Here is a 17,396-nt window from a genome sequence, read left to right on the forward strand (position 1 = left end):
CCAGAGCTACATAGTGAGACCCTGTCTCAAAATTTAAAAAAAAATTAATTTTAGTTAGGTGTATATGTGAGTTTGTGTATTATGTGCACATGCCTAAGAAAACCAGAGGAGTTAGAATCCCTGGAGGCGGAGTTACAGGTAGATGTGAGCTGCCTGGCATGGATGGATACTGGGAACAGAACTCAGGTTCTCTGAAGATCAGTACATGTTCTTTTTGTTGTTTTTTGAGAAAGGGTCTCTCTCTATAGACCAGGCTAGCCTTGAATCATAGTTCACAGAGATCAGCCTGTCTCTGCCTTTCTTTTTTTTTTTAATTTATTTATTTTATGTACATTGGTGTTTTTGCCTTCATATATATGTCTGTGTGAGGGCATTGGATCCTGTGGAACTGGAGTCACAGACAGTTGTGAGCTGCCATGTGGGTGCTGGGTGTCGAATCCTGGTCCTCTGGAAGAGCAGTCAGTGCTCTTAACTTCTGGGCCATCTCTCCAGCCCTGTCTCTGCCTTTCAAGTGCTGTGTTCAACGGTGTGTCCAACACACCTAGTTAGGACATATGCGACCCCCCTCACAACCCCCAGGATTTCTCTGTGTAGTCCTGGCTGTCTTGGAACTACCTCTGTAGACCAAGCTGGCCTCGAACTCACTGAGATCCGCCTGCCTCTACCTCCTGAGTGCTGGGACTAAAAGCGTGCCCACCACCATCCAGCTAGTACATACTCTTAACTGCAGATCCAATTTTCTAGCCAGTTGTGAGCCACTTTGTGAGACTCAAACCCAGGTTCTCTGGAAGAGTAACCAGAGCTCACAACCACTGAACCATGTCTCCAACTGAAGGTTTTAATGAAGGCCATTTAGTATAGTAAATACCAAAAAGCAGGCAAACTAGCTAATAAAGTATGCTAGTTTGTAGGGAATCACTACATAGTTCACTATATAGTTTTTTTAATGAATGTGACTTAGCAAACACACCACTCGCAAGCTGAAGGATTCAGTCATTATTTAACCACTGCAGAGCACTTAGGAATCTCACTAAGCTCCAGGGAGTCATCATTAGAAAGGACTGATCAGCTAAAGAGGATCTGGGAATGGAGTTTAATTAAATATAAATTACATACTCTTTCCAATCTCAGCTCTGCCACTGAATAATTAGGTGGCAACAGGTATATTCTTAAATGCTTTTGTAGTTTAGTTTCTCTGTTTTTTGAATTCAAGAATATTTGGAGCCGGGCGGTGGTGGCGCACGCCTTTAATCCCAGCACTCGGGAGGCAGAGGCAGGCGGATCCCTGTGAGTTCGAGACCAGCCTGGTCTACAAGAGCTAGTTCCAGGACAGGCTCCAAAGCTACAGAGAAACCCTGTCTCGAAAAACCAAAAAAAAAAAAAAAAAGAATATTTGGGAGTCCAGATATTTGTGAAATGTGTTAGATCCCCTGAGGGCACAGAATTAATGTAGAAGTATTAAGTGTGAGAGCTACCTAGATCATACAATACTCCAGTAAATTTTAAATTGCTAAGACTAATAATCTATAATTTTTTTTACATCCTCTGGGAAGCCTCCAAAAGTGCTTCCTTAATCCAGAAATTGGAGGATTAAGACTGGAATAGCCCTATTCCTTTCATTTCCTATGATGCTGTCTGTTTCACTGATATGATTCGGCAGGCAGCAGAGAAGGACCATTTTGTTCTTCAAGACAAATATCAAGAAACTGAGGATCTTAGTTAGAGGCGGAACTGGAACTCTTGTCTTATTAGCTCAGATGTTCCTCTCTGCTCCTCAACTGTTCCTCTAGCTGAGGAGAGGGGTGGCTCAGGGAGTTTCTGGAGCTGGGACAGGGAAAAGCACTGTCTAGTTTCTCCAGGCCCTGAAAATTCACTGTTCAACTCACCTGCAGCTTCACGGCAATGACTACCGAATTAAGATCTTTGTCCATTTCTTTAAGCATAACAAGTTTCTTCAGGGTCAAGCTGAACAGCCTAGAAAAATACAGAGAAAGAAGGTCCTGTTAAATATAAGAACTTGTGTGAAGTTAACATTTACCGTGGGAATCTGCTCTACTACAGTAAGACTATGAGAAGGCCACTCAAGGTGGCTTTAGTTTGTATGTTTGGCAAGTGTTAAAGGTGTATCACTCTGTGGACTTCAGTAGATGTATATGTATCTCAAGTCGTAACCCATAGAGTGCCACTGTTAATGTGGAGCTATTTCAGGGGAACCTAGGAGGCAGAGATATGGTTATTCAGTTTTCCCCCTACTTTCCACTTAAGCATATCTGAAACATTTACATATGTAAGTCTTAGCAACATAGAGAACACACATACACACACATGCAAAATAAGAAGAGATACTTGCTAAAGTCTTCAGAGTCTCAAGAAAGGATTTTAGAGCTAGCTACAAAATACTTCAGAATAATACAAAAGCTGATAAAACCAATACAATAAAATCTTAGTGAATGTTCCACTGTGGAAAGAACAATACAGGAGCACATTAACCCTTTCTGTCTTTCTGTAGGATTTTAAATTTTCATAGGAATAATAAAAGTTAGGTATCTTCTGGAAGAGGGAATAGAATAAAAAAGTTTTACTCCACAAATATTAACATGCGCTCTAGGGTCAAAGTAATTAAGTTAAAGCACTAGCCAGGCGGTGGTGGCGCACACCTTTAATCCTGCACTCAGAACACAAAGGAAGACAGATCTCCGGGGGTTCGAGGCCAGCCTGGTCTACAAGAGCTAGTTCCAGGACAGGCTCCAAAGCTACAGAGAAACCCTGTCTCAAAAAGCAAAAAGCAAAGCAAAACAAAACAAAACAAAATAATGGGAAAAGAATAAACAGAGAGATCAGTGGCAAGGAACAGAGTCTGTATACATAGGAATTTACCACATAGGTAGACAAACTACTCAATTAACAAACAGTACCAATACTGGAAAACTGGCTATATGAACAAAAACAATGACAGATAATTGTTTTATTCCTTATATCAAGGGCAGATTCATGAGTTAAATAAAATGAGAAAAGCAATCAAGCCACAAAAGTTCCAGAAACAAATATGACTTAAAAAAATCCAAACCAGGTGCACATGCCTTTAATTTCACCACTTGGAGGCAGAGGCAAGAGGATCTCTGTCACTTCAAGGATAAACTGGTCTACAGAGTTAGTTCCAGGACTGCAGTGATATTTTGTTTATGTTTTAACAAATGAAGCTTGCCTGAAGATCAGAGTGCAGAGCTAAGACACTAGAGGCCAAGCAGGAGTGGCACACACCTTTAATCCCAGTATTTGGGAGACAGAGGTAGAGGGATCTCTGTTAGTTCATTCTACTCTGGGCTACACACGATTAAATCTGTCAGGCTGGGTGGTGGTGGTGCATGCCTTTAATCCCAGCAGTTGGGAGGCAGAGGCAGGAGGATCTCTGTGAGTTCGAGGTCAGCCTGGTCTACAAGAACTAGTTCCAGGACAGGCTCCAAAGCTACAGAGAAACCCTGTCTCGAAAAAAAAAAACAAAAAAACAAAAAAAAATTAAATCTGTCTAAAAGAGAAACAGCTCACACAAAGGTGATCCCAGCACTGGATCACAGGCCTTTAATCTCAGCACTAGGGAGCTGGAGACAGGAGTGATATGGTTGGGCAGAGAGAGGAATACAAGTGGAAGGAGACAGAAACTCAGTGCAGTCTGAGGTTTGGTGGAAAGATGGAGGGAGTCTGGAGATGCATTCTGAGGACAGAATCTGCCCTTTGGTTTGAGCATTGGTAGAGGTAAAAGAACTCTAGTGGCTGGCCACTCTGCTTCTCTGATCCTTCAGTTTTCGCCCCCATACCTGACTCCAGGTTTTATTTATTAAAGCCGACTAGAATTTGTGCTACCCAGGACAGCCAGGACTACAGAAAGACCCTGTTTCAAGACAACAACAAAAGCAAACCCAGGGTATGGGAGGCCCTTGAAAACATGCCACCTGCTGCTTTTGATCTAAGAATTTAGAAAGTAGAGGCCAGTCGATCTCTGTGAGTTTCAGGCCAGTTGGGGAGAAATAGTAAGAACCCATCTCAAACAAAAACAACAACCAAAAAAGGGGGGAGGGGGCGCAAATGGAAAAGCATGCCACCAAAATCAGGATTTATACAAGAACTGACTGGCCAACCCATTTAAAATAAAAAGATTCCATACAGAAAAATAAATAAAAAAGAAATAATTACAAGGTTTCTTTCTTTCCCCCCCCCCCCCTCTCTCTCTCTCTCTCTCTCTCTCTCTCTCTCTCTCTCTCTGGCTTTTCAAGACAGGGTTTCTCTGTAGTTCTGGAGCCTGTCCTGGAACTAGCTCTTGTAGACAAGGCTGGCCTCGAACTCACAGAGACCCTCCTGCCTCTGCCTCCTAAGTGCTGGGATTAAAGATGTGTGCCACCACTGCCCAGCTAAAATTTCACATTTTAAAAGCTAAACTAAAGTGTGGTGGTGCGTGCCTTTAATCCCAGCACTGGGTAAGCAGAGGCAGGCAGATCTCTGTGAGTTCAAGGCCAGCCTGGTCTACAAAGTGAGTGCCAGGACAGTCAGAGCTGTTATACAAGAAAAACCCTGCCTCAAAAATCCAAAACCAAACCATACACAAACAAAATAAAAAGACAAAGCAAACCCAAAAAGCACTTGTAATAAGAAGCAAAACTTCCCAAATTAAAACTGACATAAAATGAGGAAAGAATCCCAGCACTCAGGAGGCAGAGGCAGGCGGATTCGAGACCAGCCTGGTCTACAAGAGCTAGTTCCAGGACAGGCTCCAAAGCTACAGAGAAACCCTGTCTCGAAAAAAAAAAAAAAACAAAAAAAAAAAAAAAAAAAAAACAAACAAAACCAAAAAAAAAAAAACAAAAAAACAAAAAAAAACAAAAAAACCAAGCCCCCCCCCACCAAAAAAGATACTGAATCATCAATTCTCCAGGAAGATAATTCCTGACCTGTATATACTTAGTAAAAATAGCTCTAAAATATAGACCATGAGAAGTATAAGCTAACTATCAGAAGGACACACTTCACATTTGAACCTCCTCTCTAGTAATTGATAAACAGAAGCTGGTAGAATTATAGGCACTCTACTGAATGTAAATGTATGGACTCCAGTAGCTGGAAACTACATGATCTTAAGAGTACATGGGATGTTTTCAAGATCTTCAAGAGGCAGTAATACAAGCGAGAGAAAAAAAAAAGAAGAAAAAAGAGGCAGTAATACAAATAGTACTCTTTCTCATGAAAATGCAATTAGCCGGGCAGTGGTGGTGCACGCCTTTAATCCCAGCACTCCGGAGGCAGAGGCAGGAGAATCTTTGAGAGTTCCAGGCCAGCCTGGCTCACAAGAGCTAGTTCCAGAACAGGCTCCGAAGTTACAGAGAAACCCTGTCTCGAAAAATCAAAAAAAGGGCTGGAGAGATGACTCAGTGGTTAAGACCATTGCCTGCTCTTCCAAAGGTCCTGAGTTCAATTCCCAGCAACCACATGGTGGCTCACAACCATCTGTAATGAGGTCGGGTGCCCTCTTCTGGCCTGCAGGCATACACACAAGACAGAATATTGTATACATAGCTCCAAAGCCACAGAGAAACCCTGTCTCGGAAAACCAAAAAAAAAAAAAAAAAAAAAAAAAAAAAGAATATTGTATACATAATAAATATTTTTTAAAAAGAAAGATAAAAAAAGAAAATGCAATTAAGTTAGAAATCAGTAATAAATATGTTACTATATGAATACCCCCCAAATGACTAATGTTGGAGACAATTCTGAATACAAAGGAGATGTGGATTGGGACTGCCGAGAGGTAATTAGGTCTGGCTCTTGAGCATGGACGGCTGTTAGGAAGAAGTAGGCTCCTCATTGAGATGGGCTTGTTATGAAAACCAGTTTGGTTCTGTGTTCTCTATCACACGTTCTCTTGGGTCTTCTGCCAATATATGATAGGACTAGAAGCTCCCCTCCCCACCACCCTGAGCAGCAGTCTTGGACTTTGTAGCCTGCAGAATCCTTGGGAAATAAATATAGTTTGTAAACTACCTAGTCTGTGGTATTCTGTTAATGGTAGCACAAAATGAACTAAGACAGTAAGATAACATCAAAAAGAACACACGAAAATATCCATGTAAAAAACTCATGGATCAAGGAAGAAATCCTAAAAGAAAACAGAAAAAAACATTGAAATATGAAATCATTAAAATATTTAAAAAACATGCTTTCCCCCTGCCACACTGAATCAGAGGCTCTAGTATGCTCAGCATCCATCCTTCCTTCCTTCCTTCCTTCCTTCCTTCCTTCCTTCCTTCCTTCCTTCCTTTCTTTCTTTCTTCTCTCTCTCTCCTCTTTCCCTTTCTTTTTTTTGACAGGGTTTCTCTGTGTAACAGCTCTGGCTGTCCTGGAACTGCCTTTGTAGACCAGGCTAGCCCTGAACTCACAGAGATCCACCTGCCTCTGTCTCCTTCGTGCTGGGATTAGAGGTATGCACCACCACTGCCCAGCATGGTTGTCACACATCCCTAATTGGATCTGAGTTGGAGGCCAGCCTGGTCTACAGAGAGAGTTACAGGACAGCTACACAGAAAAACCCTGTCTCAAAAACCAAACCAAACCAAAACCTCTCCCCACAAAAAAAAAAAAAAAAAAAAAAAAAAAAAAAAATCCAAAAAACACACAAAAAAGATTGGTTTCACTCACTGCCACAGGTGGAGACGTAAAGGATGCTAACACTGATTTACTAGAGGGGTTAGAGATGCCCTCCATCCACAGTTGCTTTGTACATAGAACTTATGTAGTGGCCAAAGCCTGAACAGCACCAAGTCCATCTTAGGTGCTTGCATTCCATTGTGATGAGCCACAGTATGTCCAGCTGGTAAAGACCCTCTGTGCTGCGTACCACAACAAATTAAGGTTGAGACGACAAGAGACTATGAGAATGGGTAGGACTCTAAAACGGTTCCAGAAGGGAAAACTGCCAGAAGGAATGCAGCTGTATAGTGGTTAAGGACTACCCAAAGAATCCCAAGTCAGAGATGTCTTTTAAGACTACTTTTAAGCGCAAGAAATAAATAAAAATTTTGGCCCATTTTCTTAAAAAAATTATATCTCAAAATTTTGCTATAAATTTTAACTAACGCAGTTCCTAGAAATAAACTGGTTTGTTATTATTTTATTTTACTAAAATAAGAAACAAACAAAAATAAACAAATAAACAAAAAACATCACTATATTGATCAGGCTGGTCTTGATCTCCTGGTAATATTTTTACCTCCTGCTTCTGTTTTCTGGGTGGTGGGATTACAGGAATATGCAACCACACCAGGATATCTTGTTCATTTGTGTATATATGCATGCGTGTGCAAAGTTACACATGCATACACTCATGTGTGAAAGTCAGATCCTCAGGTGAAATTCCTTAAGCGCTCTCCACTTAAATTTATTTATTGAGGTGTTTCACAGGCCTGGGGCTTACCACATAGGTTCGGCTGGCTGGTAAGCCCCGTGGAGTCCTCTGTCTCTACCTTCCCAATGTTAGGAGTCTAAGAATGTCAAACCCTGCCTGGCTCCTCCACCCCCGAAAAACAGGGTTTCTCTGTGTAGCCCTGACTGTTCTGGAACTTGATCTGTAGACCATGCTGACCTCAAACTCAGAGAAAATTTACTTAGGTAGAACTGAAAATTTGGATGAGTAAAGCAGACAGCTAAAAAAAAAAAAATTGTAGCATAAATTATTTAAAAAGCTGGAGATATTTGTATATAGACATAAGTATATTAAAGACATTGGTCAGTATTGAAGCTACTCTGAAGAAGAAAACACCAAGTTTGGATGATGTTTATATGAAAACTCTACAAAATATTCTAAGAAAAATTTAACCCCATACACATTCTTACAGAAGATCTGAAGGAAAGAACACATTCCAAATCTATAAACTCAAGAGAATCTCTTAACACACCAATCTCACGTCAGCATAATGAATGAACTGAAAGAAACAAACGTCACTGTTTTCAGGGTAATATATGAATGCTTATTTGGAAAATTCAAAAGAAATTACATTATCAGTTTTAATTCAATTTAATCAAGATTGCTAGACTTCTGAAAATCAACTGCATTTCTTCTATTTTTAGTTATGAGCCTAGCCTTTAATGGTTGAGCCATCTCTCTAGCCTTGTTTCATTTCTAAATAACAGCAACAAAGAATTGCAAAACATAATTTAAAAAGATGTAATTTACACTGGGCACACGATTTTAATCCCAGCACTCGGGAGACAGAGGCAGGCGGATCTCTGAGTTCCAGGCCAGCCTGGTCTATGAGAGCTAGTTTCAGAAAGACTCTAAAAGTACAGTGAAACTCTGTTTCAAAAAAAAAAAAATAAAATAAAAAAGAGCTAGTTCCAGGACAGGCTCCAAAGCTACAGAGAAACCCTGTCTCGAAAAACAAACAAACAAATAAATCCAAAAAGATGTAATTTACAAAGCATCAAAGAATAAGACACTCAGGGATAAAACAATGCAATAGTAATGGTAAGAAAGCATCACCATGAGTTCTTATTAGCTCTATTTGTGCTACAGAAAAAGGAGATGCAGAGATGTAGATTACCCAAAATGACCTTAAGCTCAGGGAAGATGGTTCTGAAGCACACACACAGAATTAAGTAACAAGATACCATATTCATGCATAAGGAAATGCTAGTATCCCAACTATCCTCTAAGCTGGCACAAAAAGTAACAAGACATTGATAAATTCCAACAGGACTTTTCAAAGATACTATGTTTAACATCTACAACGAAAGGCCAAGGGCCAAACAACAACAATAACAACAAAACCACTCTTGAAGAAGAGAAAGGATAATCAGATTTATTGTTGAGCAGCAGTTGAGGAAGTTCAGTATACTGAAAGAACAAAAGATTGTGGGCAAGAACACAATGCAACAGTCTCACAATTATACAGAAATCTGATAAAAAGATGAAGGCAGGGCCAGGAGTGGAGAAACAGACCTGTTTATCCCAGCACTCAGGAAGCAGAGACAGGAGGATCGTGAGGACGGAGCGGAGTAAAGAGAAGCAGTGTTAAGCAGAATATAGGATATTCTTTTAAAAACAGTATTATGTTGTACTTAATTAACTGTGCATGCATGTTTGTGGGTTTCTGTGTGCCACAGCATGCAGAGGTCAGAAGACAGAACTGGTGTTCTTCTACTGCATGGGTCCCGTGGACTGAACTCAGGTCTTCAGGCTTTGCAAAAGGTAATGTTAACTACTGAGCAATCTCCCCAGTACCAGGACATTAGTCTTTCTTTTCTTTTTTCTTTTCTCTTCTCCTCTTTTCTCCCCTCCTCTCTTCTCCTCCCACTTTCTTTTTTTCCTGAGACAAGTTTCTCTATGGAGATCTTGCTTACAGGAAATCACTCTGTAGACCAAGCTGGTCTCGATCTCACAGAGATCTGCCTGTTTCTGACTCCCAAGTGCTGGGACTAAAGGCATGCACTGCCTGGATCCAGTAAAATATTCTTATGACTCTGAAGATAGTCTAAAAATAAGGCACTGGAAACAATAAATTCAACTCTATGAAAATTAGGATTTTCTGCTCATCAGGAGACACCATATAAAGAATTAAGACATTCACGACTTTGAAGAAGATATTTGAAATTTATAATGCTGACAAAATACATAGAATGGAGACCAGCAAATCAATAGAAGTACAGGCAAAAGAAACAAGCAGTTTGTGCTTCCAAAAGAGGAAGTTTAAATGGCTGATAAACATAAAAATCAGGAAAATGCAAATTTAAATCAAAATAATGTTTTGTACCCACAAATGTTGCAAAATAAAATATGGGTGAGGATGCCATATAATGGGATTCATATGCTGCTTTGTGGGAGTACTGTCTGGTACAATCTCTTTAGAAAACTATTAGCTATCATTTTAGGAAGCTAAACATATGTGAAATCCATTATCCAGCAATTACAATCACTAGCTAGATGGCACTGGGCTTGCTACCTTACCTCCCCATTTTGATTGTGTTCTCATAGGTAAAATGGTGTAATAACTGTTATGGTAAAATAAAACGCTACAGGTCCCTGAGTGGCAGCAGTGGGCACGAGACCACGGCGGGCCACGAAAGTAGCCGGGTCCCAGGCAGGGAGCCTCTGAGTGGCCTGCATGGTGGGTGAGAGAATGACATGGACAGGCACAACAAGCAGCTCCCTGCCCAGGCTCCCTGCCAGGGACCTCAGCTGCCTTCGTGGCCCGCCGTGGTCTCATGGCCCGCTGTCCACTGCTGCCACTCCGGGGACTTGCAGCATTTTACATAAAGCATTACAATAACACCAACTCATGGGGCTGCCAAAGGAATCATGCATAAAAATTAAGTGAGAACACTGCCCACTCACAGACAGCACTCTATATTCAACACTGCTTGCATTATGTACACTAGAATCTTCACGGGTACCACCAGAAGTAGCCCAAAAAGCTGTAGTACAGCCACACAACTCAATGCTGCTCATCAGAAAAAAAAAATCAATGAATTAAGATTTCATTTCAATCCAGGAGATAGTGGTGCACACCTTTAATCCCAGCACTTGGGAGACAAAGGCAGGAAGAAATCTGTGAGGTCAAGGCCAGCCTGGTCTAAAGAGTGAGTTCTGGAACAGCCTGCACATGAAAAGAAACCCTTAAAAATGAAGGAAGGAAGGAAGGAAGGAAGGAAGGAAGGAAGGAAGGAAGGAAGGAAGGAAGGAAGGAAGGGAAGATTTAATTTCAGTATCAGGTTCTCTCTAAACATAATACAAAGTGGAAACAAAGAAACAAACACAAAATCAAGTTAAAGAAGATCACATAGAGTAGTACATGAAATTCAAAACCATTATCAGTTGTATATGTGTATGGACTAAAGGACTGAATGACACATGAACAAAATGATACTTGTTGGGATGTTTAAGGAAACAAAGCAAACAAGAAGGCCTGGATGGGGTTGGAGAGATGGCTTAGTAGTTAAGAACACTGGATGCTTTCAGAGGTCCTCAATTTAATTTCTAGCAACCATAGCTCACAACCATCCATAACGAGATCTAGTGCCCTCTTCTGGAGTGCAGGCATACATGTAGGCAAAAGACTATACACATAATAAATAAATAAATCTTAAAAAGATAAAAAAAAATGCCTGGAGCTTGGGGAATGTAAAAAGGAAAACTGAAAGCTAGACTTTGCAGTGAGAACTTTGATTTTGCTTATGATGGGAGACATGGATGAACTATAAACAAGAAAATCATTATACACAATGATTCATACAAGAGTACTCTGCTTAGGTGAATATTAGACCTCGGAGATGGGATGATGGAATTGGGAAAATCTACCAGTCAGAAGGTTAAGGCTATGGTCCAGCTAAGATAGGAGGAAATTTTTTTCTCAGTACTGAGATGAAGACAGAGAGCAGAATACAGGAAAATTCTGGTAGATTGCTTACTTATGTCTTGCTAGTAGACTGAATGCAGGGTCTTGGGAAAAATAAAACTCCATTATATTTCTGAGTTTTGGCTTGAACAATAGGGTGGATGATGGCAGTACCATTTACTGAGATGAAGAAGAGAGGGACGTTCTGGAGTGGAGTGTGAAGATATCTTGACTGTCTAGGTGACACTACATGGACGACTGTGGATGTCTCCAGCTCAAGGGAAAACTCAGGCTTGAGTTACAGATTTGGAAATCAAGGCAGAGGAGCAACAACTGAAGCGATGAGACCAACTGGGATCTTACAGAAGAGTTCAAACAGGAAAGAGAGACTGTCAAGGCTGGGCCTTAGGCAGAGGAAGAGGAGAGGAGCTGCCAGTGAGATGGGGGGAAAAGGATGTGCTTCTTCAGACTTACTGAGAACACTTAGGAGGGAGCATCCGATGGAGTCCTCATGTAGGATGAACTAAACATAGAAAGCTGACCAGGGGATCTTACAAAATGAAGGGTGCCTACCCCTCGGGGACACATACACACACACACACACACACACACACACACACACACACACACACACACACCAATAAAGTAAGGACAGAAAACAAGATTTCAAGCAGGAAAAGAAACTTGGCAATGTGGGAGGAATGGAAAATGGAGATGTCACTTTGGTTTACTTGAGAACCAGCAGATCAGTCTACCATCCACACAGCCACCTTTCTGAAAGGTTCTGGGACCAATTAATCCCATCTAGCTTTCCCTGTGGTCTCAAAGTGCCCCTCTGTTAAGAGAAATGTGGTTTTATCTAAAAAGTACAAGGAAGAGACAAGACTGGGGATCAGAATGTAATTATTCAAGACATAAATTAAAAGGCTTTTTTAAAAAAGTAGCTTTTGGGTCTTTACTAGACACACATACAAAAGGACACATCCTGTAAGTACCCAGAAAGGTCCAGTTTTGCCCTACAGCACTACTCCAAGATCACAGGGCTGTTTCTAAAATCACATAGGTGAGTTGATCAATAATTCCTTTGTGATGAATCTTAACTGATGAACTGCATCACATTTAGGATGAAATGCTTTAATTTTGTGAAGCTCAGAAGAGGCACAGCAATAGCTAACTATAAACATCTTTGTCCTGTTTCCTACTTCTGGAAGCATCACAGGCATCCAGACACTTCAGCTTCACGAAACCTGAAGAGCTAAGAAAGGAAACACTATTCTGTGATCTCAGCTCACTCCCTTTCTTGCCAGTGTTCTCTTTTCTCTCCTGATTTTACTCCCTCCCCTCTCCAAGAATCCAGCTGCTCAGATTCTGTTTGAATAAACAAAACAAGAAAATGGAGTAATTTGGATTTAAGATGTTTTTCTCCACCAAGACAATAAACATTTTCAAAAGCAGGTCAGGTGGGGATTGGAATAAATTACCATCACCTTTAGGTGGCACGTTTTAAAGTATTTTAATAGTTAACTTGCTTTGTTTATGGAAAGACAATTCCATCTTTCTCTGATCTTTCTATCTACCCATTCCAGAACAAAACCTGCACTTTTCTAGAAAAATAAAGAGCTGCTGGGATAGGGGTGGAAGTGAGAATGATAGGATAGTTTTTACACATCTCTGACAAAGTGCTTCGCTCAGAGAAAGTCATTATTGTTTGAAACCACTGGGTTTTGAATATGTCAGGAAGGAGTTAAGAAAGCACCATCTCAAAACTGGTATACTGACTACTTCAAGTGAATTCACTTGAGGAACTGGCTTAAGTTTGCCTGTAAAGATGAAACCATTAAGGGCTATTCTGGGAGGGATGTCCTTTACACCGAAAGTGGCATGAAATAGCCTTCACCATCAGAGACTAATAACCTAGGCAGGAGCCTGAATAAACAGGCTCTGACGTGACACTCATTTTACACTAGGTTCACACCCTGACCACGTACGTAGTTTACTGACAAAGTCTACAATCTAATCTCATTTGTCCTGTTCTATCAGACCAACATTTATTGCTCTTTTGAAATGTAAAAAGCGTTGGGCGGTGGTTGCACATGCCTTTAATCCCAGCACTCAGGAGGCAGAGGCAGGCAGACTCTGTGAGTTCGAGGTCAGTCTGATCTATAAGAGCTAGTTCCAGGCCAGGCCCTAAAAACTACAGAGAAACCTGTCTCGGGGAAAAAAAAGAAGAAGAGGAGAAGGAGGAAGAGGAGAAGGAGGAGGAGGAGGAGAAGGAGGAGGAGGAGGAGGAGGAGGAGGAGGAGGAGGAGGAGGAGGAAGAGGAGGAGGAGAAGAAGGAGGAGGAGGAGGAGGAGAAGAAGGAGGAGGAGGAAGAGAAGGAGAAGGAGAAGTAGGAGGAGGAAGAGGAGGAGGAGGAGGAAAAGAAGAAGAAGGAGGAGGAGGAGGAGGAGGAGGAGGGGGGAGGAGGAGGAGGAGAAGGAGGAGGAGGAGGAGGAGGAGGAGGAGGAGGAGGAGGAGGAGGAGAAGGAGGAGGAGGAGGAGGAGGAGGAGGAGAAGGAGGAGGAGGAGGAGGAGGAGAAGAAGAAGAAGAAGAAGAAGGAGAAGAAGAAGAAGAAGAAGAAGAAGAAGAAGAAGAAGAAGAAGAAGAAGAAGAAGAAGAAGAAATGTAAAAAGCATCATGCTTTGGTCATTTCTTTGTACTCTTGGACTTCACTCTCTTCTGAAGATTTACACTTTACATATGAAATTAATAAAAATAAGTATGAAAGTATTATCTCCTCTTATTACCTAAGATTATCAGCATTATCCAAAGAGTGAACACACTAGGTGTAGAGGACATCTTTCTCCCCTGTGGTTTCAAACCACAGCTAACTATTTTAAGATCTTGAAAACAAGAATTCTGACACATGCCATGCACATATGGGCAGCACTAATTGGACTCAGTGGGTTATAAAGAAGGAGGGGGAGGAGGAGATGAAGTATGTGTCGGGAGTGTTTGAGGAGCTTAGGAGGAGTTGGAACAGGAGAGTAAGAGGTAGACATGATAAAAATACATTGTATACATGCATGGAATTTTTTTTTTGTTTTTCCGAGACAAGGTTTCTCTGTAGCTTTTGGAGCTTGTCCTGGAACTAGCTCTTGTAGACCAGGCTGGCCTTGAACTCACAGAGATCCACTGGCCTCTGCCTCCCGAGTGCTGGGATTAAGGGCTACGCATGGAATTCTTTTAAAAAAATATTTATTTATTATGCATACAATATTCTGTCTGTGTGTATGTCTACAGGCCAGAAGAGGGCACCAGACCTCATTACAGATGGTTGTGAGCCACCATGTGGTTGCTGGGAATTGAATTCAGGACCTTTGGAAGAGCAGGCAATGCTCTTAGCCACTGAGCCATCTCTCCAGCCCCTATGCATGGAATTATTGAAGAATAAATAATTATGTATCTTTAAAAAATTCTGTGACATAAATGAATATCCTTCAAGTCTACTATGGGACCCAAACACATCAAGTACAAGTTTCAGACCTAGGACCTACTTAATCATCTAGCTTTGTATAAACAGACTTCCAGACAATACCAAGATAAGCTAGCAGGTCTCAACGTAACTTAATACTGGGGTTGGCAGGGATACTAAAGGAAGAACAGCAGGTCAGACTCTACTGATAATCACTATCAAGGGAGAACTAGGAGTCAACTTTTCCTGATAATATGGAATAACCCTTACCCAATAGTATCATTTGTAGCTATTTCTTTATTTAAAACTATATAGCTGTTTATAAAGTTTTAGTCTTTTAGTCTTTTTTTTTTTTTTTTTTTTTTAGACAGGGTTTCTTTGTGTCCTCACTGTCCTGGAACTCACATTTTAGACCAGGTTGGCCTCGAACTCATAAAGATCTACCCGCCTTTGCCTCCTGAGTGTTGGGATTAAAGGTGTGTGCCACCACCACCCGGTTTAAAGACTCATTCTTTAATGAATAATCTAAAGAACAGCTTTAAAAAATAAAATCACGGTCAAGGTATGGTGGCCTGCTCCTTTAATTCTAGCATTCAGGAAGCAGAAGCAGGTGAATTCAAGGCCAGTCTGGTCAATGTAAGGAGTTGTAGGACTATAGCCAGGATTACATAAAAATAACCTGTCTCAAAACAAACAATAATAAAATGAAATAAAATTAGGGGGCTGGAGAGATGGCTCAGAGGTTAAGAGAACTTGCTATTCCTTCAGAGGACCAGAGTCTGTTTCCCAGCGCCTATGCTGGGCAATGTACAACGCCCTGTAACTTAGTTCCAGAGGTTCTGACCTCCACTGGCACTTATACTCGAGTACACATGCCCATACAATAGATGCACACATAATCAACAAGAGAACAAATCTTAAAATTACCTTTTAGGGCTGGAGTGATAACTCAATGGTTAAGGGTGCTCGTTCCTCTTGCAGGTAACTACACCCAGTTTCCCAGCATCTACATGGTGATTCTAAACCATCCATAACTCCAGTTCTAGGGGATCCAACCCCTTTTCAGACGTCTGCAGGTAATGGTGCAAATAATATACATGTGTAGAAGGCACAAAGTCTTTGTGTTCACAGATAAGCTCTGGGGAAACCAGGGATGTTATACCCGTACTCTTGTCTCTTCAAGAGAAGGAATGAATTCCGGTTTTCCACACAGAATGCTGAGAGTAGATGTAGTTAGAAGCCTGGTGGTCTGTGCTATCTGTAAGACTAGGCTCTACCTGAACCCCTGATACTATATATTTATCCCATATTTTCTCTATAGACCTTTATCTTGGCATTGCTTCTCAGTCAATAGAACTTATCCTTAGGGGAGATGTCACATGTACTTTGTAGCTTGGTGACTTCAATGATATCTGTATGAATGAGACCATATCTGATCCTTCACTAGGCCCTTAAACTCTAGAATCCATCTTTATGGAAGAGGTTACATATACACTGCAAGAGTTTCAATGTCGTCATGCATTTGAAAGACTTTGGGCACCTTAGCATTACTGCACCCCCCTTCCAGGGAACCAGGGGACCCTGGTAACTAACCACACATGCACTGGAGCTTTGAGTACTTTCCATCACCTTTGTAGTTTTTCTTCAATAGACCCAGACTCTGGAACGGGGTGAGACGATCTGCAGATAACCTGCAAGTGTTTCTCCTTGTAACCGCCATAGCATTAATCAATTTAGAGTTAGCTGACCGTTAAATCAACTAGTCAAAATAGTTGACAAATGATTTCTGGACTCTCCCTTTTGATTCTATACTACTCCCTCCCTGATTTTGTGGTTTTTTTCCTTTAAAAGAGCCTGTAATAGACAAAGCAGGGGTCCTTCTCTCGAGGCTGAGGGACCTCTGCCGTGGCAGAAGAAAGATTCCTCTTGCTATTGCATCAAATGTGCTGAGAGTATCTCTTGGGATGACCTCCTTCTTGGTGGGGCTTTAGGGCCCAACACAGTAAAGCTTTATTGTGCACATGGGATCGTGACAATTGTTACCAGGAGGTTTTTTTGTTTGTTTTTGTTTTTTGTTTTTAAATTGCACCGTACTTAAATGCCTAAAAAATAAATTGCCTGGGGTCACAATCTAGAAGTTTGAATCAACACCAGCTACTAAGCTGCACTAAACTGGATTTCCTTCTTGCCTCACTCCGATCATTACTCTGCTGGTCATGACCCCACATATGTGCAGGTCAAATTCTTACACACAAAATAAAGCTAAACAATTTAGATTAAAATGTATTTGTGTGGGGGCACAAAGGCACCACAGTTCATGTTGAGGTCAGAAGATGTTCTGCAAGAATTGGTCCTCCCCTGCTATGTGGATCATGACTGTGAATGGACTGGATCTTCAGGTGTGGTGGCATGCGCCTTTACCTTTCTTACTTTCACATTCCTGGTCATACACTTTTATTATTTTGAAATGAGACATTCCTTTTAGTAAGCAAACATCCATATTTTTTTCCAAATGTCCAATCCTCCCAGGGTAAAAACATCATTGTTCCTGAGAGTTAAAACCTTT

At 41.1% G+C, this 17,396-nt stretch overlaps 1 protein-coding gene across 2 annotated transcripts in view; it reads right to left on the minus strand.

Moving 5' to 3' along the window:
• Pacs1 (phosphofurin acidic cluster sorting protein 1) overlaps positions 1-17,396 on the minus strand; it is a 135,758-nt gene that overhangs the window by 38,445 nt on the left and 79,917 nt on the right. For both annotated transcript variants that reach the window (XM_038329404.2, XM_038329398.2), the window contains exon 2: positions 1,887-1,974. In XM_038329404.2, the coding sequence (XP_038185332.1) occupies positions 1,887-1,974 (88 nt within the window). The remainder of the gene's footprint in view (positions 1-1,886; positions 1,975-17,396) is intronic.

Source organism: Arvicola amphibius, chromosome 1 (assembly GCF_903992535.2).
Source record: "Arvicola amphibius chromosome 1, mArvAmp1.2, whole genome shotgun sequence".
In the NCBI taxonomy this organism is placed as follows: Eukaryota; Metazoa; Chordata; class Mammalia; order Rodentia; family Cricetidae; genus Arvicola; species Arvicola amphibius.